This window comes from Sapajus apella, unplaced genomic scaffold (genome assembly GCF_009761245.1).
Source record: "Sapajus apella isolate SASKATOON/1434 unplaced genomic scaffold, GSC_monkey_1.0 scaffold4, whole genome shotgun sequence".
NCBI lineage: Eukaryota > Metazoa > Chordata > Mammalia > Primates > Cebidae > Sapajus > Sapajus apella.
Genome location: NW_022436944.1, coordinates 18,528,777 through 18,550,037, shown reverse-complemented (window position 1 = coordinate 18,550,037; position 21,261 = coordinate 18,528,777). Strand labels below are relative to the sequence as shown.

The 21,261-nt window shown below is 40.7% G+C and overlaps 1 protein-coding gene across 1 annotated transcript in view; it reads right to left on the bottom strand.

Moving 5' to 3' along the window:
- The window catches only part of WWTR1 (WW domain containing transcription regulator 1), a 155,294-nt gene that overhangs the window by 42,654 nt on the left and 91,379 nt on the right, over nucleotides 1-21,261 (bottom strand). The window contains exon 3 of the mRNA XM_032263511.1: nucleotides 17,501-17,637. Within this exon, the coding sequence (XP_032119402.1) occupies nucleotides 17,501-17,637 (137 nt within the window). The remainder of the gene's footprint in view (nucleotides 1-17,500; nucleotides 17,638-21,261) is intronic.

Here is a 21,261-nt window from a genome sequence, read left to right as displayed (position 1 = left end):
ATTCCAGATTGATAGAAATCTCCTTCCAGCTGACTGCTTGGACTGCGTAAGAAACTGCAAGACTATTTCATACTCTATGGCAAAATTTAAAATTCTGAAGAAATCCAGAGATGGAGAAGCTCTGGGAACACACAGTGAAGTGAGTTAAAAAGCGTGAAGGAGGCTGGGCACGGTGTCACTCCAGCCTGGGTGACAGAGTGAGACTCTGTCTAAAAAAAAATAGTGTGAAGGAAAGAGGACACTTCTTGGGATCAACGCCTCTGGGCTGTTGTCTGTCAGCCCTGTGAAGTGGTTCGGGGTCTTTGGGAAGGAAAGGAATAAGGTTTGGGGCAGGGATGGGGGAACAGACAGAAACGAAAGTAGCTCTGCTTTTAAACACTTACAAAGAGGAGACTCCGGTCCCAGACAAAACAAAACAAAAGCCGGTAGCTCTACACTTTATCTGAGAAGGTGTGCCAAAGGGAGCTTCCTTCTTAAAAATGAAAACAAAACAAAACACACAGCAAAAACATTACAACTCTGGATTTTCTAAATGTTATCCTTGAATCAAACTGCATATGTAGCATACACTCATTTTGGTCTTCTGTGAACACGGGCTGGTGCTCTGAGAGCATGCCACCACCCAGTGTTTTTAAAGACTATAGGAAACATCCCCCTGAAATTCCTAGTGTTCACTACTGTTTTGTTTTTTTTTTTTTTTTTTGGCAGAATTTCTTTCTGCCACCCAGGCTGGAGTGCAATGGATAACATGGTCTCAGCTCACTGCAACCTCTGCCTCCCAGGTTCAAGCGATTCTCCTGCCTCAGCCTCCTGAGTAGCTGGGATTGCAGGCACCCACCACCACACCTGGCAAATTTTTGTATTTTTAATAGAGATGGAGTTTCACCATGTTGGCAAAGCTGGTCTCAAGCTTTTGACCTCAGGTGATCTGCTTGCCTCGGCCTACCAAAGTGCTGGGATTACAGGTGTTAGCCACCGCTTCTGGCCACTACTGCAATTTTTTTTTTTAAGGGGATTGTCACCTAGATCACAGAGTCTAGATGACTCATGGGGAAGTACAGTCTTACATCTTCATATCTAAAAAACTATATTTCTCTTCAACACCATAAAAGCCTTTATCTCATAAATGGTCTGACTCCTACAACAGAGCATATTATCTTCTTTACAAGAGCCCCCAGGAATCTCAAAGCCAAATTTGTAGGTACCTCTAGCAACCACACAGGACCCCATGGTATACATTTTTCTCCCTGGCTTTACTTTTTTCTCAGCCACAGTCCTTCTTTACCCCAACTTAACTCAATTATTTATTTTGATCCTTTTGAATTACATGTTTTGGCTGAGCGAGGTGGCTCATACCTATAATCTCAACACTTTGGGGGGCTGAGGTGGGAGGATCACCTGAAGTCAGGAGTTCAAGACCAGCCTGGCCAACATGGTGAAATACAAAAACTAGCCAAGCATGATGGCTCAAGCCTGTAGTCTCAGCTACTGGGGAGGCTGAGGCAGGAGAATTGCTTGAACCAGGGAAATGGATGTTGCAGTGAGCTGAGATTGCACCACTGCACTCCAGCCTGGGTGACAGAGCAAGACTCCATCTCAAAAAGAAAAAAAAAAAAAAAAGAAATTACATGTTTTATAAGATGCAAGAGTATGAAACAAATGAATGGAAGCATCACAGTTTCATTTTAAAACTATCTGTGTGTCAGTCACAGACTGCCCTCCATGAGAAACTTGTAAACCTTTGAATGCACCCCAAGCAGTACACCTGCTGGTCTAGGTCTCACCCCAGGACTCAGAATGAAGTGAAGGAGAAATGGGGTTTTTTTGGTGGTCATGAGTAACACTGAGACAGTCAACTGCTTGTGACTCTAATAAACATAGCCTACCTTTTGTAAATAAAATTTTTTTAAAAAAACCTGCCTATGTGTATATAGCTGCACAGATATAGTATGTGTCAAATAAATAACGTTCTGTGAAGCTTAACTGAGCAGGTTGGAAGTTTCACTTGTTAGTCATCCCAAGAGGAAGGGTTTACATGATTTTAGGGCTGTACCTTATAGAGACCTGGTAGACCAAAGAGCCTTTCCACATATTTCATTAGCTTTACTGAACATATTCATTAGAGGAGCCATTTGGCACAAACACGCTGTGCTGCCCCCACCCCACCTTCCACAGACACTACCTTCACCAAGTGATCAAAGCTAATGTCACCTACAGTGGACAAATTGTGTGCCTCTTGATATGCTTCAATGAGAAGAACACAACATCACTTCCATGGTATTCCTGCCAAAAATGTATAACCTGAATCAAAATCATGAGGAAACATCAGACAAATCTAAATTTTAAAATGATTCACAAAATAACTGGCCTATATATTCCTCAAAAATGTCAGGGTCCAGAACACAAGGACTGAGGAATTGTTCCAAATTAAAAGAGATTATGGAGACAGGACAATTAAATGCAATGTGAGATCCTCAATCACATCCTGGGCCAGAAACAAAAACAGCCACAAAGGACATCACTGAGACAACTGAAGACATTTCAGATCTGGGCTATTAGATAACAGTATTATATCAGTGTTAAATTTCCTGATTTTGATACCTATACTATGCTTATATAAGAAAATGTCCAGGCTGGGAGTGGTGGCTTACGCCTGTAATCCCAGCACTTTGGGAGGCTGAGGTGGGTGGATCACGAGGTCAGGAGTTTGAGACCAGTCTGGCCAACATAGTGAAATCCTGTGTCTAGTAAAAATACAAAAAATTAGCCAAGTATGGCGGTGTGCACCTGTAATCCTAGCTACTCATGAGGCTGAGGCAGGAGAATCACATGGACCCAGGAGGCAGAGGTTGCAGTGTGCCAAGATCATGCCATTGCACTCCAGCCTGGGCAACAATTGGAGACTTTGCCTCAAAAAAACAAACCAAAAAAGGTCCAGCTGGGTGCAGTGGCTCATGCCTGTATTCTCAGCACTCTGGGAGGCTGAGGGGAGTGGATCACAAATTAGTGGAGTGTGGTGGCATGCACCTGTAATCACAGCTACTTGGGAGGCCGAGGCAGTAGAATCACTGGAACCTGGAAGGCAGAGGTTGCAGTGAGATGAGATCATACCACTACATTGCCGCCTGGGCAACAGAGCAAGGCAATAAGAAAGAGAGAGAGAGAGAGAGAGAGAGAGAGAGAGAGGAAGGAGGGAGGGAAGGAGGAAGGGAGGGAGGGAAGGAAGGAAGGAAGGAAGGAAGGGCAGAAGGAAGGAAGGAAGGAAGGACAGAAGGAAGGAAGGAAGGAAGGAAGGAAGGAAGGAAGGAAGGAAGGGAGGAAGGAAGGAAGGAAGGAAGGAAGGAAGGAAGGAAGGGAGGGAGGAAGGAAGGAAGGAAGGAAGGAAGGAAATAAAATATCCTTTGAGAAAATATAACCTTAAGTATTTCTGGGTAAAGAAGCATGATATCTCCAACTTTGTCTCAAATGGTTCAGAAAAAAAGATATAGATAGATGCAAATGTGGCTATGTTTATAAGCAAATTACAAACAATTAACAAAGGCAGATCTGGGGAAAGGTATATGCGAATTCCTTAAACTTGAAACTCTTCTGGTAAGTTTACAATTCTTTCAAATTAAATAGTGACATTAAAAAAATAAATAAATAAAACCTCTCTACACGAAGCCCAAACCTCCTAGAGACTGAGAATTCTCTGGCAGAGACCAGAAAAACTGTGTTATGTATGAGCCATTGTACTGTGGCACTGTTGATCTTTGAGGGAACTCCTATGGAATCTGGATGAAAGTGAATACCAGTTGTAATTTGTGCCACATAATTCTGACACCTCATACTCATAGTTCCTTCCAGCCTTCCACCTCTATCCCCAACCCCAACTGTTGTTATTTAAAATTAATGGAGTATGGTGGCACACACCTGTAGCCCCAGCTACTCAGGAGGCTGAGGCAGGAGAATCGCTTGAACTCAGGGGGCAGAAGTTGCAGTGAGAATTATTTTAAATAATTCTCATTTTAAAAAAGAGAGATCCCAGGAATACAGGACAAAGAGCTACCCCACCAGACTGGTTGGAAAGGTCTTTCAGAAGAAACACCACTGGATAGCTGCCCCTGATGACAAGACACCCAGAATAGGAAACTGCATGTTTTCTTGAGGACCTAGGACACCAAGAGAGTTGACTGTCAAGATTAAGATCTGTTGGGAAAGGTCCTCACATCCCAGGGTCAGAGCTGAAGACATTGCTCCATTTTGGTCTTCTTGATAGGAGGAAAAATGAGCAAGCTAAGAGTGGAGGACGGAGAAGCCACCAGTGAATGCAAACATATGGAATAAAGAATGCCTCAGGCCAAAGTCATCTGATTTTAATATACCATAGTTTCAACCCTGAGATTTCCTTAAATTGCAGGAAAAATACAATGTGCACTTAAAACTAGAGGAGACACAGAGGAGAGGAGGAAGCACAAGCAAACAAGACATGCTGAGGATCCGAGATGAGAAGTCTCCTGAGGAGCAGCCCTAGGCTACAATGCTCCAAGTAGAAATGATGTGTGGAAGGTGTCCAGAAACCTTCAGCTTAGAGCCGCCGTGAGCATTTATTTTGTTAGGATGGGATGATCCAATTCCATTTGGAGAGAAATTATAATTTCATTCTAATTAATTCAGGCATTATAGCAGTTGATACAGGAGGAATTAAGAGAATATATTTCTTGACATTTGAAGTGTGAGCCTTGAAGCAGCTAAATGAAGTCCTTGTGAGCCAAGACTAAATCAGCCACATTTTTTTTTTAACTTTATTTCTTTCCAACTCTGCAAATATTTAAGTCTTGGCAAAATTCAAAGCTCACAACTCACTCTTCACTGGTGTCTGAGAAATATAATACTGAAAAGGAAAAGCACGAAAATAATATGGAATGAAATGCATGACATGTACTGGGAAGTAAAATAACTTCTAACGAAACTTCCATTTATGGCTTAGTCAAAAACATATGGATATACATACTAAAAAACAGAGTTAGTGGGAAAGCTAGGTGGCTGGCTAAAAATACGCTTTTTGTGGTAATGTTAGATTATTTTTTAAAAGAAAGTAACAACCCCCAAAAATCTCTTGCTCCAGGATCTTTAGACAATTCCTTAGTTTGATAAAAGCAAACCATGTCAAAATTGTATTTTTTTCAAAATTGTATTTTTTTTTCAAAGTTGTACTTTTAAAGGAATTTTTATACGTCAATCAGAAACATTCAAAAGAAACTGGAAAAGTAAGGAAATTATGTCTTGCACACATATTTGGACACAAAAATGTATGTGCAAGAAAATGTACTGCAACATCATTTGTAATGATAAAAAATAGAATCAACCTATATGTATCTCAATAGAAGAATTGGTTAAATAAATTATGGCATTATTGGTTAAATAAATTCACACAAGGACTACCATGCAGCCATTAACATATGATGGTTTATGAACAAAAGAAGTATGTCCAAGTCCATTCATAAGTCAAAAAAAAAAAAAATGAAGATAATGAGAATCTGGTTTATACCTATCAGAATAGTAAAGGCTATAAGTTTGATAATAGATACTATTAGCCAGGGTACAGGGAAGAAAACACATTATTGGTAGGAGTGTAAATTGGTATCCTTTTTGGAAAGAAATAAAACAGCATTTTTTAAAACTTTAAATATACATACCCTTTGATCCAGGAATTCCAATTCTGCAAAATTGTCCTATACAGAAACAGCACATGGCACAAGGATTTATGTCCAAGGATACATACTGTGGCATTGTTTAATAATAGTGACCAACCAGAAAATAAACTAAATATCCAGCACACAACAAAGTATGGTACCTCAATGGAGTGGAACATTACGTATTGCTGACAAAGAATGAATAAATCTGGAAGTACTAATTTGGAAGGTTGTCTAAGGTACGTTAAGTTTTAAAAAGACATACTGTATATGTCCAAGCATGCAAGTGTATGTACAGCAGGTCTAGAAGAACGCTCAGGAAGCTGGTAGTAGCGTTTCCCTGGAGAGGAGAGAAGGGCTGAAGGTCATGGCAGGAAGGAGACTTAATTTTTCATAAACACCCTTTGGTACTATCTGTATTTTTTAACATATGCTTGTGTTAGTTTTCTAATTAAAACAACTCAGCAAAAGATATTACAGAAAAATATTTACTGGCCAGGTGCAGTGGCTCACGCCTGTAATCCCAGCACTTTGGGAGGCCAAGGCAGGCAGATCACCTGAGGTCAGGAGTTCAAGACCAGCCTCGCCAACGTGGTGAAACCTCGTCTCTACTAAAAATACAAAAATTAGCTGGGAGTAGCGGTGCATGCCTATAATCCCAGTTACTCAGGAGGCTGAGGCAGGGGAATCGCTTGACCCCAGGAGGCAGAGGTTTCAGTGAGCCAAGGTTGCACCACTGCACTCTAGCCCAGGCAACAGAGCGAGACTCCATCTCAAAAAAAATTTTACTAAAATGGAAAGATGCTCATGGTATATTAAAAACAAGCTACAAAAATGAATATAGAGCCATTTCCAACTATTTTTATGTTTGTATTGAAAAAAGTCAAGACAAATATATGAAAATACACTAGTGTCATCTTGAATGGTAAGATTATGATGGCTTTTCATTTCTCATTTTTTGCCAATCAGCATTTTCTACAATGACCAAATAGCAATTATATAATATGGGGGAAAAAAAAACATTGTTGAATCTTAGTGCCTCAAAAATGCTTAGGACATTTTTTCCCTGCCTTAAAATACACATACACACACACACACACACACACACACACACACACACACGGGCGGGGGGTGATCTTCTTTTTAGCACTTAAGGAGAAAAAGACAATCAAGGCTTTTGTTTTTCTGAGGCTTCGCTTAAATGATATTATTTTGCTGACTTCATCCTGGAGAACTATTCAGAGTAAAGCATGGAAGAACAGCTGTTCTGACCACCAGCAACTGCAAAACACCCAGGGAATAAATTTAGACTTCCAGAAAGGAAGAAGAAATCAATCAGTTGGTACCTGAGAGGGGGAGGTGATGATCACACACAGGCGGAAGCAATATTACCAAAGAGGAGGTCAAAGAGAAGTGTCAAAATATCACTCAGCACTTATCGATTTGGAACAAATGGCTGAATGACAAACCACCCCCAATCCCACTGCCTGCCTTTCACCCTTAACTGGGTGAAATTCTCCACAGCAAGGAAGCTCCTGAGGGCAAACTATTGGAAGTCAGCAAGCAAACATTACTAAAATTGTCAAAATTATTTTTAAAACTCTCAACAGAGGTCTACAGCTTGGTGAAGGGATTAGACTCCATTAAAAATTAATTGATTATTGTGGTTAAAGAAAGGACTAAAAAAATAGTATGACCTAGCCTTCACCTTCCTAAAAGGCCTCCCTCTTCCCCATGGTGTGGGGTGCTTCTCTGGAATTCACCACGGTTTAGGCCTACGAAGGCCTGACTGATTTTCAGACCAACTTTCTGCAAGCAAAACTGAAGCAGGCTTGTACATTTACCCAGTGAATCAAACAATACATTTCAAGAATATGGATCCCGAGTGATAACTTTTCCCCTTCATTTTTGAAGTTTACTTGGTATATTTGGGGTCAGAATGATCTGGGAAGCAGCTTTAGTATTCACTTACCCAATGCTCACAGGTGCACTAACATCGAGCACCAAAATGACAAAGCCACTGCCACAGTAAATGTCTATTTCCGACAAAGAACCGGTTACAAAGTTGGTGAGCATACTCCAAGTCCTTTTCAGATAAAGACTGAACATTTGAGTAGGTTCTTGTATTTTTATTATACTCGCATTTTTCTATCACTGTGCTAACACACACAATTCTTTTTTTGTTTTGTTTTGTTTTGTTTTGAGGCAAAGTCTGGCTCTGTTGCCCAGGCTGAAATGCAGTGGCGCCATCTCAGCTCACTGCAACCTCCACCTCCCCGGTTCAAGAGATTCTCCTGCCTCGGATTCCCGAGTAGCTGAGGCGACAGGTGTGTGCCACTACACCTGGCTAATTTTTTTGTATTTTTAGTATAGACAGCGTTTTGCCATGTTGGCCATGCTGGTCTCAAACTACTGACCTCAGCAGTAGTAGTAGCCCACCTCGGCCTCTCAAAGAACTGGGATTACAGGTGTGAGCCACTGCACCCAGCCCTAACATACGCAATTCTGTTGTGGCTCCCACACGTAGCTGATGATCAGAGTCATCTGAGCATTTGAAAACAGCACACCTTTCCAGAGTCCACCCTACATTTACTGACACAGAAATTTCCATGGGTATTCCTCCGAGCAGGAGCCCAGGATAGTTCTATTGGGAGGAAACAAACAACTGTATTCAAAAAAATATTATGTTTAAAAAACGCCCCACGTGATCCAGCTAGTGGTAGATCTGGACCACACTTTGATAAACACTGGTCTTAGAGACTAGTGAATAATCTATTTGCCAAAGGCAGATTGGTCAACTGCAGAGGCCTGAGCATTCTTGGTTTTGTCTAAAACACACACGGAGCCTGGAGCCTTTTTCAACACAACATTCTCCTCTTCCATCACAAAAAGTTCAAAGTTCTCACCTGTTGTTCTCCCTCTCTCTCTCTCTTTTTTTTTTTTTTTTTTTTCATTTTGGCTATTGCAAAAGTAATATAACCACCTTACAGGGAAAATAGAGGGAACCATCCTTAGTTCAAAGGCCTAACTATAATCACTATTTAATATTTAAAAATACATAACTGACTCACTCAATACATTTACTCTACAGAAGAGTACACCTATGATGCATAATGAGCTTTGCCTGGGGCTAGAAATACACAAATGGAGGTCCAGTCCCTGTCCTCAAGAAGCTTAGTCTTGTGAAAAAAATGGAAAGAATCAAAGCAATGTGTTGTTTTAAAAAATAGAAGTATAACTCTAGCATAAACAATTTGTCATGCTGTATAAAATTAGAATGTTATAACAAACAGTTTTCCATTTGTCTACATGGTCTATATCCATTATTTCACTGGTTATAAATATATGTGTGGCCAGGAGTGGTGACTCCATCCTATAATCCCAGCACTTACTTTGGGAAGCCAAGGCAGGTGGGTCACTTGAGGTTAGGCGTTTGAGACCAGTCTGGCCAATGTGGTAAAACTCTGTCTCTACTAAAAAGTACAATAATTAGCTGGTTGTGGTGGTAGGCACCTGTAATCCCAGATACTCAGGAGGCTGAGGTAGGAAGATCTCTTAAACCTGGGAGGCGGAGGTTGCAGTGAGCCGAGATCGCACCACTGCACCCCAGAGACCAAGACTGCATCTCCAAAGCTAAATAAATAAATATATTTATTTTCATATTTCAGGTATGTTTATTTAGTATTATAACTAACACATCTTTGTGTATGGTTTCTAAAATGTTCACCTAGCATACTACTTTGAAATTTATCCTGAATAATATTTTTTAGGAAAATTGTGGCATCAGATGTTTTCATGGCTCTTATTATTTCTTACCAAAGAAGACATTTTCTACCTAAATATCTAAATTTCATATAAATAAAACCTATAAGTCTCCATCACCTAATCTTAATACATGAAGATAAATAAACACTGGTCTAGATAAAGATTCATCCACACTAAGATAAATGGAATATAGCCACAAAAACATAAGGTTTATTTTTTTATATACTATTATGTCCTGCTTCATTATACAAAAATAACTGAATCCATTGATTTGGTAATTGTTTTTCAGCTCCATTTCACATATTCCTTAAAAGCTCTAAAAGAAAGGAACTATAAAGAATCTCCTTTTTGAAACCCCAAAGAAGAGCAGCCTTCAATAATGTTGATTAACTAGAGTGTATTTTGACAATAAACAGCTTCCTCAAAATCTAAGAAAATGAAGGCACAGTGGCTCACGCCTGTAATCCCAGCATTTTGGGAGGCCAAGGTGGAAGAATCACTTGAGATTAGGAGTTCAACACCTACCTAAGCAACATAGTAAGATCCTCTCATCTCTACAAAATAAAAATTGATTTTCAACAGCGTTTAGAAAAATTTTCCTTCTTTTTACTTATCAAGAAAAACATTTTTAAACAGAAACCTTTCCTCTTTTCCTGTGCCCACCAGTGTTCCTTTTCTTCCATAAACACAAACTTTCCACAACAATCTTGCAACACCCCAACACCTCCACCCTCCCTCACAAAGTGTATGGGTAATTTTTTTTGTTTGTCTCTGGGTTTGTGCTTTTATGTGTCTGTGCACTTTAGGCTAATTTATGCTGCATAAACCACAAAGTTCCAAACACAATGACAACATCAGAGCTGGAAAAATCACAGTAGCCAGATGTGTCTGCTGTGAACTCACCATGTAAATTCGATTAAGAAAAAACAATGGAAAAAAGGAAACATAAGATGACTAAGTAGAAATCTAACTTCTAGTGAACTTTCAGGATACCTTTCTAAGTGCTATAAGCAACACAGGGCTTCAATACCCCTTAGCTCTTTTATGTGCTCTTGATAAAATATTAAGTTTCTTTGTATACTTCCTAGAGGGAAGAACGAGCCAACTTAGCAAACCGAGCACAGATGAGATTTTCCATCTTGTCTTGAAAAGTATGCCCTGAAAAAGAAAACCAAAAAACCTACACGTGTGTTTATAATTTGAAGTGCAGCTCGAGACACAGACCTGGAGGACTTAGACTCTGGCCTAGTGGATGGCACATCTTCAAAGGGGTAAGTAGGCGTGTGTGTGAGTGAGTGTGTGTGCGTGCATGTGCGCGTGCACGGGGGCGGGGAGCGTGTGTGTGTATGGGTAATTTTAAAAAGTTCTTATAATATTGAAAATACACTCTGGCTGCACTTTACCAAAAGTTTCTGAATTGGCTAGGGCTGGAAGTCTAATGAAGTTGTTACAGTCTTTATTTTTCCCGTACTATCTGGAAGGATACTGGCACCCCAGGTCAGGGTCTTATTCCAACAGAGAGCTCCATTAGTGTGTGACAGCAGCTCAGCACACCATGGTTTATGGTTACCAGGATTATCACCAAAAAAGGGGGGAAAAACATGTCACTTTCTCTTGGTAAAAACATTTAAAAATATGGAGCCATTTTAAGTTGTTGCATGATTTCAGTATTTGTTTGCTAAGAAATGGGAAAACCTAACATTTCACTACTTGCAGAGGGGAAAATGCTCTTCACTTAGAACTAAAAAGTGTGACTACTCTTCATAAACTCCCTCTGTGAATGACCTGATGGCCACAAGCTTGCTCCTCTTCATCCTCTCATAACTGCTGTCCGAGGTTAAAGATTATTTTTTGGTACCACACTAGCTAGTTTCACAATCTGTAAGCAAAAGCGCCCAAACAAACATAAGTTGCAGTAACCATGGTTGGGTTTTCCTGAAGGAGAAATGGAATGGCTTTCTAACAGAGCATATCAAAGGCTCTTCCTCTGATTACACAGGGGCCAGAAAAGGGAAGAAAGCAAGGCTGCCGGCTAACAATAATACCTATAACAATACAACTGCTGGAAGCTTACAATACATCAGGTATCAAGGCATGGACTACCTAAATTCTCAAAACAAAGTTATCAGGTAGGTACTATCATTATCACTATTATACAGATGAGGAAAATGAGACTCAGAAGTTAAATTACTAAGCCAACAAATAAATGTCCAAATTAAGAGAAACTCAGTTCTGACTTCAAGTTCTTCCGAAACAGACCCCATCCTCCACCCCACTCCCATGCCAACTTCGCCACCACTCTAACCAAGGACTAAAATCTGCAGCAGGCTTCATTTTCTCAAGCCAATTGTTCTATATATTATAACAGAGCCTGTGTAGGCAGTCTTTTTTCCCGGTTTGTTTCCCTCTTATCCTCTTTTAAAAATTTTTAGTATTAATAATAACAAAGGCCCACAACCTACTTAAAACATACAAATTTCTGGCTGGGCGCAGTGGCTCACACCTGTAATCCCAGCGCTTTGGAAGGCTGAGGTGGGTGGATCACCTGAGATCAGGAGTTTGAGCCCAACCTGGTCAACATGGTGAAACCCTATCTCTACTAAAAATACAAAAATTACCCGGGCATCATGATGAGCAACTATAATCCCAGCTACTCGAGAAGCTAAGGCAGAATAATTGCTTGAACCTGGGAGACAGAGGTCGCAGTAAGCCAAGATTGTGCCATTGCACTTCAGCCTGGGTGAGCAAGATTCTGTCACAAAAAAAACATACAAACTTCTATCTGGTTTGTGTAAAGGAAAAAAAAAATTTCATATGTATAGTAATTTCCCCTGTGTTACTTAAAAGTGAGGATTCTGGGCAGGGTACAGTGGCTGACACCTGTAATCCCAGCACTTTGGGAGGCTGAGGCAGATGGATCACTTAAGACCAGGAGTTTGAGACCAGCCTGACTAACATGGTGAAACCCCACCTCTACTAAAAATACAAAAATTAGCCAGGCATGGTAGCGTGTGCCTGAAATCCCAGTTACTCAGGAGGCTGAGGCAGGAGAATCGCTTGAACCCGGGAGGCAGAACTTGCAGGGAGCTGAGATCATGCCACTGCACTCCAGCCTGGGCGACAGAGTGAGACTTTGTCTCAAAAAAAAAAAAAAAAAAAATGAGGATTCTGAACAAGTTGTTAACCCCGCAAGTGACAATACTGATACGGCTTCCACCAAATGGTAACATTTCTTCCTTATTATCTAAGTCCCTCAAGGTCGTCTTTTCTTCTTCCATTCATTGGGGATGTCTGGGAATTCAGGCTTAAAGGCCATTAATCTGCTCAGACAGAATCCAAATTGGTAAAACCTGATTTGGCAAATACAAAAACTAAAATTTTAGTTTTAAGCTAGACCAAACTGGAGATGGTTATTTGAATTAAAGTGCAATATATATATATATATATATAGAGAGAGAGAGAGAGAGAAAGAGAGAGAGAGAGAGAAGAGCAAAAATATATACATATATTTTTGCAATTTTCCCTTTCAGAGCTTATATCATTTTACTTAGACTCACTGTTCAACAAATCTGCCAACCTGAAGAAAAAATCCTGTTTTCATGAAGTCATTTACACCAGTATGACTACGTAATAGGACTTTCCTCTCACAATAAAAATATGGTTTGATTTACAAGACACATTACAGGAATACATCTAAAGCTCTTACAAAAAATAAGGTGTCTAGTGACAAGAAGTTTCTTCTGAGAGAGGTAACTGAAACATTTCCACCAGAGGGCACTATCCTCACTGAAGGTAATGAATATATTGTTCCTAATTTAAAACAATTTGCAATATAACCAGCCCCAAAAACTCATTTTTATTCTTGAAAGCCTTTATAAAGAACAGTAAATTGTTTTAAAATATAACATGCTATAGTTAAATAAAATATAAAATAATTTTTTGCCATAAAAGTAATGATAATAAGAATAAACATATATTTTAGTTTACTATGTGGCAATCATAATTCTAAGCACTTTACATATATAAACTCATAAGTTCCTCATATATTATAATCTCTATTGTACATATGAGGAAATCAAAGCACAGGTAAGTAACTTAAAGGGTCACCAAACTAGCAACTACAGAGCCGGGATTCAAATTCTGGCAATCAGACACCCAAGTCCATGTACCTAAACTATAAAAATATAGGGCCCCAATACAAGGAGATTTGTTTCTGAATGTATTTAACTATGCTACTGATTACATCACAGCTCTAGAAATACACAAAATTAGTTATAAAAGGTACTATTCTGCCATCTGATAGTAATGTTATTAACTTTATTTTGACATCTTTTTCACATGTACATAAACGCCTCCCATTAAAGAAGACCTATCACTTTAGCTCACTTATTTGTCAGCTGCATTCCATCAAAAAACATCCTATTTTTACAAAGTCACTCTAGATTTAAGAAGAAGGAAGAGTGAGAGGAGAAGAATCTGCTCATTTCTTTTTCTAGTTAAGAGATGGGAGTCTCACTATGTTTGTTGCCCAGGCTGGTCTCTAACTCCTATGCTCAAGCGATCCTTCCACCTCAGAGCCTCGCAAGAAGCTGGCACTACAGGGATGCACCTCCACACCCAGTTCTACTCTTTTTATTTTTATATGTTTAAAGATTTATAATAAAGACTGTGAACCACAGGCAGAGTTATGGCTTGAAATAAAATAGTCTGAGTAAATTGTTTATTATTAGGACTGTATAGAGACTCTAAAATAACTCCTGGTCTTTGGAACTGACTTGGCATTCACGGTTGTATTTCCATCCTTCAGACACATCTGTGATTCTCCATAAGCTAGATATGCACTTTGCAATGGGTAAATACACAAATATTGTTGGAAAAAACTCAGGATGTGTATCTTGAGAAATTCACTGCCTTTACTTATTAGAAATTTGGAAACTGCCAGGTACCTGATCCCAGCACTGTGGGAGGCCAAGGCGGGCAGATCACCAGCGGTCAGGAGTTCAAGACCAACCTGGCCAACATGGTGAAACCCCGTCTCTACAAAAAATACAAATACTAGGGCTGGGCGAGGTGGCTCATGCCTGTAATCCCAGCACTTCAGGAGGCCAAGGTGGGCAGATCACCTAAGATCCAGAGTTTGAGACCAGCCTGACCAACATGGAGAAACCCCGTCTCTACTAAAAATACATAATTAACCAGGCAATGTGGCTCATGCCTGTAATCCCAGCTACTCAGGAGGCTGAGGCAGGAGAATCACTTGAACCCAGGAGGTAGACGTTGCAGTGAGCCAAGATCACACTATTTCACTCCAGCTTGGGCAATAAGAACGAACTCCATCTCTAAATAAATAAATAAATAAATAAATACAAAAATTAGCTGGGCATCGTGGTGCATGACTGTAGTCCCAGCTATTCGGGAAGCTGAGGTATAAGAATTGCTTGAACCCAGGGGGCAGTCGTTGCACTGAGCTGAGATCATGCCACTGCACTCCAGCTTGGACAACAGAGTCTTTCTCACATAATAATAATAACAAAAATTATGCCGGGCATGGTGGCTCACGCCTGTAATCCCAGCACTTTGGGAGGCTGAGGCGGGCAGATCACCTGAGGTCAGAAGTTCGAGACCAGCCTGACCAATACGGTGAAATCTCATCTTAAAAATAAATAAATAAATAAATAAAAATAGAAATCTGAAAATTAAGGTATTTTGCTGAGCTATAGATATAGATAAATTTGTTTCCGAATGTTCAGATTACAACTTCTTTAGATGTACTTTACTAATGCAATTAGACTTGTGTGTGTGTGTGTGTGTGTGTGTGTGTGTGTGTGTGTGTGTATGCACATGCAGGCAAACTCACATGTGCCTTCAATATCAAGTTCCAAGCATTCAAGCTTCTTTTAATTAGTCCACTTCCTACGTGTTGCACAATTTTTAAAAATTAAGGAGAGTGCATAAAAGAACATGACAAAGGATATTCACTCCAGTATTTGTATGCTGGCAACACACTAGTAACAACCTAAATATCTACCAGATGGCAATTGGTTAAACTAATTATAGCATATTAATATATGTGACTAATAGGCAATTTTTAAAAAGAAAGCAGCAGCTCTGTATGTACAGACAGGCGGGTGAAAAAAGCAAGACACAGAACAGTGGTTATGATATGCTAACCTTAGTATGAAGAAATACACACACACACACACACACACACACACACACACACACACCCCACAGTGGAAACACTGGTTGGCTCCAGGAAACAAAGTTGAGGACTGAGGAAAGGGAGATTGGAGGAAGACTGATTTTGTAAATGCCTCTTTGAAGTGTTTGATTTTTTATTTTTATTTTTTTGTAAACTGGGTTCATAAAAGATTTTTTTTCCAATTATAATTGATACAAAGTTAAAGTTAAAACTTTAATAATCAGTTTTTAGAATTTTTGATTAAATTAAGTGGTTAAAGAAACTGTAAAACCAATCTAATGCCACCTAATTTGGGGTCTCTACTACAGTGGCATCTGCTTTCTACATGAGCTCCTGTATATTTGGGATAAAATGACTCATGGGAGGCTTTGGTTTACCACTGTTGGTACCACAGCTGGTTGCATTTTCCTTGATCTGCCCTTTAGACAAGGAACACAACAGAGGTTATTCCATGTCATTTGCTTTTTGAAAACTGTACATCTGCAAGCTTTAAAGCAGTAGGTTCAGACTTTCTGGAAGAACCGACACTTGAAGCTGACTAGAGTCTACTTGAGTTCATATTCACTTTGGCTAAGCCACAGTATGAGGGAAGGGTGTCCAGGAATAACGCTTCCATTTTTAACTTGTTCATTCCTGAAAATCCAACAGGAGATTCTTTTCACTCCCTAAAATTAACTGTGGTGTGTATAAAGCGTATCTGGATATCTGATCTTAAATGGAAATGATATCTGAAAATGCAAACATCTTTTGTAAAACTTTAAAATTGGTCCTTTTTTTTTTTTATTTTTAGCCCTGGGGAGAAGGAAGGGAATGACTACCAAAAAAGCTGGCTGGTTCTGTTGCTGCAGTACATTAATTCACTGGTGATTATCTCTACTGGGTAGAATTTTAGCAGAAAATATTCTCAAGTCTAAAAATCACACTTATTAAATACTGTAAGTGAAGTAAGAAGTGAGCCATATTATCCCCCAGCAGGTATGGGGAAAAGCCACCTGCAGGTTATGTAATGCTTAACTCCCTTCTAAAATCAGACCAGCCTTCTCTCCATCTCTGCTTTCCACAAGCTTCGTGACTTTGGGAAAGTTTCTTCATCTATAAGCAGGGGAATCGGTTACTTTTTGTAGGAGTTTTGGAAGGCTTTCATAAGGTAAGGCATGGAAGCACCTGGCCTGCTATCTGACACATATTATGTAGCAATTATGAAAAAAAAGACAAAAAGGGAAATAAGGATAGGGATTTGAGACTAGAATTGTACCTGTAGGCAGTTGCCAGGGGCCAAAATCACCCAAAGAGGGTATGTGCCCTACTTGCCTTAGTTTAGATGAAACATGATTGCTGTTTTTGTTAAACACACCTCAATTTTGAATTGAGATGAAGACAGGAAGCCTAACTGATTTTTCCACTCCAATTAAGGTCATTGGAGGGCAAGTCAGAACTGTAGTTTAAACCTGAGGCAGCAGTATCATGAACTGGTAGTAAAGAGATCAAGAAAAGAAGGCAAAGGCGGTGGAAGGGCAACATAGTATTGCAACCAGAAGGAGCAAACACTGTCTGGGTGCATGAAGAGACATGGAGACAGACAGAGCCACTTACAGGTCCCACCACCCCTTGATTGAACATTCGTTTCTTCAGCTCGGAGTCAACGCTTGGGGCTTTGCCAGGTGCAGTGACTCACGCCTGTAATCACAGCACTTTGGGAGATTGAGTGGGTAAGACTGTTTGAGCCCAGGAGTTCAACACCAGCCTGGGCAACAAAGGGAGACCCCAACTCAAAAAAAAAAAAAAAAAAAAAAAAAGGGAGAGAGAAAAGAAAAGAAACCTTTTTTTTTTTTTAATTTTAGAAAAACTTGGGGCTTACCGAGGTTTGGCTGAGATACTGCCATGGACCTCTGAGGCACTGGTGTGGAACCGACAGCAGGGTGGAGGTTCATATGATTCAAGGGCTGATTCATCGCCTTCCTAGGGTCTTGCCATGTGGTGATTTTTTCTATGTGACTAAAAGAAGGAAAACAATTAGTTACCTTTTTCATTGTCAGCATCATTATCATCATCATCAGCAACAACAGCATGACAGTTAATGACACTGGTTCTTCCCTTAGGATCTGCTTATAAGTGGTTGACAGGATGTGCTTGGTTTCATCCAAGGACATACTTGCCTATTTTTCCCTGCATCCTGGTTAGGCCACACTGGGGATTCTGCAAGTGCTCTCTAAACACAAGCCCAAGACTTCGCTGTCCAGATGGCCCTTGCATGCAGTCAGTGAGCCCAGCAAACCTTCCCTCAGCCCATAGAGCTTGCATTCCCCAGCACTTCACTGCTTCCCAGCCATCCAATCACTGGGGTGCCATAGTGTGAGCTCCTTAATGGAAGGGGAGCCATGATCTCCTGCCCAGCCAATCCCCCATACTCTCCTGACTCATATAATTGACATAATGTGGATCCCTTTGGCTGTCATCAAGCAAAAGATGGGCCTATGAAACCAGCTTCTGAATACCACATTAGTGAGCTCTCACAGTAGGAGTGTAAAGTACTTCGAGGCCCACAAAGGTGACACATAAAACCCTCAAGAAGCTCACTGTCACCAAGCAAGGGGACAACAGTGTAGCTGGAGAGCAGAGTTGCAGGAAATAATAGTAGGAAAGTTGACTAGTGCCAGCTTATGGGGAAACTTAGATACCGAGGCATGAAGGTTTCCAACAGAGAAGACATGATTGACATGATTACACTTTTGATTACATACAACTTCCAGTTTGTTGCTATGACTTAATCACAGAGAAACTAGCCCAACATGAAACATGAACTTCTGCTCAGAGTTTCCAATACATTCTAAGAAAGGTAGACGTGGCCTCCAGCTTTGCCTACCACCCTCCAAACCACATCGCAGGTCACTCCTGGTACTTTACAGACCCCGTCCCACTCCAACAAGGTCTTCCTTTAGTGAGAATTTATGATGCATATATGTATATTAAAGATGAGTAGATTCATCCTGCGCTTCTACTTTGTTTTAGAAACAGTATCAGAAATCTTTCTGCTGCTGCTTTTTTTCTTTTTTTTTTTTTTTTGAGTCTCACTCCATCGCCCAGGCTGGAGTACAGTAGCATAATCACAGCCCACTGCAGCTCTGACATCCTGAGCTCAAGCAATGCTCCCATCTCAGCTTCCTGAGTACCTGAGACCACAGGCACCTGCAACCACACCTGGTTCATTTAAAAAAAAAAAAAAATTGGGGGCCAAGTACAATGACTCACGCCTGTAATCCCAGCACTATGGGAGGCCAAGGCAGGTGGATCACGAGGTCAGGAGATTAAGACCATCTTGACTAAAACAGTGAAACCCCATCTCTACTAAAATACAAAAAATTAGCCGGGCATGGTGGCATGCACCTTTAGTCCCAGCTACTCAGGAGGCTGAGGCAGGGGAATTGCTTGAACCTGGGAAGCAGAGGTTGCAGTGAGAGGAGATTGTGCCACTGCACTCCAGCCTGATGACAGAGCAAGCCTCCGTCTCAAAAAAAAAATTTTTTTTTGTAGAGGTGGGCATCTCCTCATGTTTCACCATGTTGGCCAGTCTGGTATTGAACTCCTGGACTCAAGTGATCCTCCCACCTCAGTCTCCCAAAGTGCTGGGATTATAGGCACAAGTCACCAAGCCCAGCCCAGTATCAGAGATCTTTCCATAACCATCAAAGACAACAAACTTTGATAGAAGAAACTAAACGTTAGCCCTTTGTTTTGGGCCTCACAACTAGGCGGGTCTCTTCCAGGCAGGCCCACACTGCTGACCTTTCTTAGATACACAGCAAAAGGAGCATGATTGCTGTTTCTATTAAACACACCTCAATTTTGAATAACAATGGCCTCCTTTGAATCTTTAAGATAGGAAATCACTTTTACTTTCATTGAGTTTAATTCGCCTAGAAACTTCCTAGCGCTTAAGTTGTATCTGTCTGGTTTCCTTTTCAGTCTGTTTCCTCACCTTTAAATACTGCCACAGCTAACATTCTTATTCAGATTTCTTAATCTAAGACTTGAGGGTATTGCCACAGGGAACTCGTCCATTGCCTTGAGTGAAAACTTGGGTATAAAGGTCTAAGGTTTTAGAATGAATGTGATTTAAAAAAAAAAAAAAAAAAAGGCCGGGCACAGTGGCTAATACCTATAATCCCAGCATGTTGGGAGGCCGAGGTGGGCGGATCACCTCAGGTCAGGAGTTCGAGACCAGCCTGGCCAACATGGTGAAACCCCCGTCTCTACTAAAAATACAAAAATTAGTGGGCATGGTGGTACACACCTGTAATCCCAGCTACTCGGGAGGCTGAGGCAGGAAAATAGCTTGAACCCGAGAGGCAGAGGTTGCAGTGAGCTGAGATCATGTCACTGCTCTCCAGCCTGGGCAGCAGAGTAAGACTCCATCTCCAAATAAATAAATAAATAGGGAAAGACTGAAGTAAAAAGAGATGAAAATCATTTCCCTAAGTATAAAATAAATAATAATAAAAACAATAGTTTTAGTTATACTTTCAGTTTAACAAATGTAGTTCTGTTTAAAGTTTCACAAAATACATCAACTTCATGGCAGGTGGAAACTCACAACCAACCTCAGGCGTGTCGCAGGCCTTCCAAGTGAGAAACTAATTGATGAGGATATCAAAGTTAAGTAACTCCCTTTAGTAAAATAATTACAGCTAAGAAATGCTTTGATTATACCGTCAAAACTCATTCTATTAAAGCAGCATGTTTTCCAAGGCAGACATGTCCTACATAAATACTTTCCACTCTAATACCAGAAGGAAAAGAATCCTTCCCTCTTTCATACACCTCTAGTACCATGGATATTGATGCTGTGCTAGAACCACCATCAGGCCCCGGTCAAATGTGGCAATATACATCATTTGCTGCAAGATGTACAAGGATACTTGTGTGCTCAGAATTTCAGCACCCACTGTAGAAATAATATAAGAGCTGGAACGATGCATTCACAAATGCTGGTCCCCCAGTCTCCCCTCCCATTCTGAACAAGTGGGCTGTGGCTCCTGAATGCAGTGAGAGCAGGAACATCAAGCATAGAAGCCCAGCATCTGAAGTGGCAGATGAGCTCATCTTGCCTAAGGAGTGCCAGCACAGCTTGCCAGCCTAAGTCCCCTGGGACAGAGTGTGGGGCCTTCTGGGTGGACATTCCTGTCCTCATCCTGATAGTTCTGACCCCAAAGATGTATAGCTTACCCATGGCTTGAAGTCCCAGCACTCCCACAGTCCAGTGGGAGCCTCCACCGCCCACCCTTCAAACTCCACACCCAGCCAACACATTTAAAGGAGTTTTGTTCCCAGTGGATTTGTTAATTAAAAGTGTCACTCACTGTATTCCCCAAAGGCTGGAGTACAAGAGGGAGCCTTTCTTAAGTGAACAGTTCTCATTGCTCCAAAACAACTCTGAGAAGAAAGCCACTCAAATTCCCGGCTCTGCAAACCAGTCGACCTGACTGACATCAGCTCTAAGGCTGCACTAACATGATGTCAAGAGTGGCTTCCAGGCTGAATGCAACAAGTAAGAGTGAGCTATTGCTCACAAGAGGCACTTAATACAGCCCTGATGATTTCATTTGAAAACTAAATTCCCCT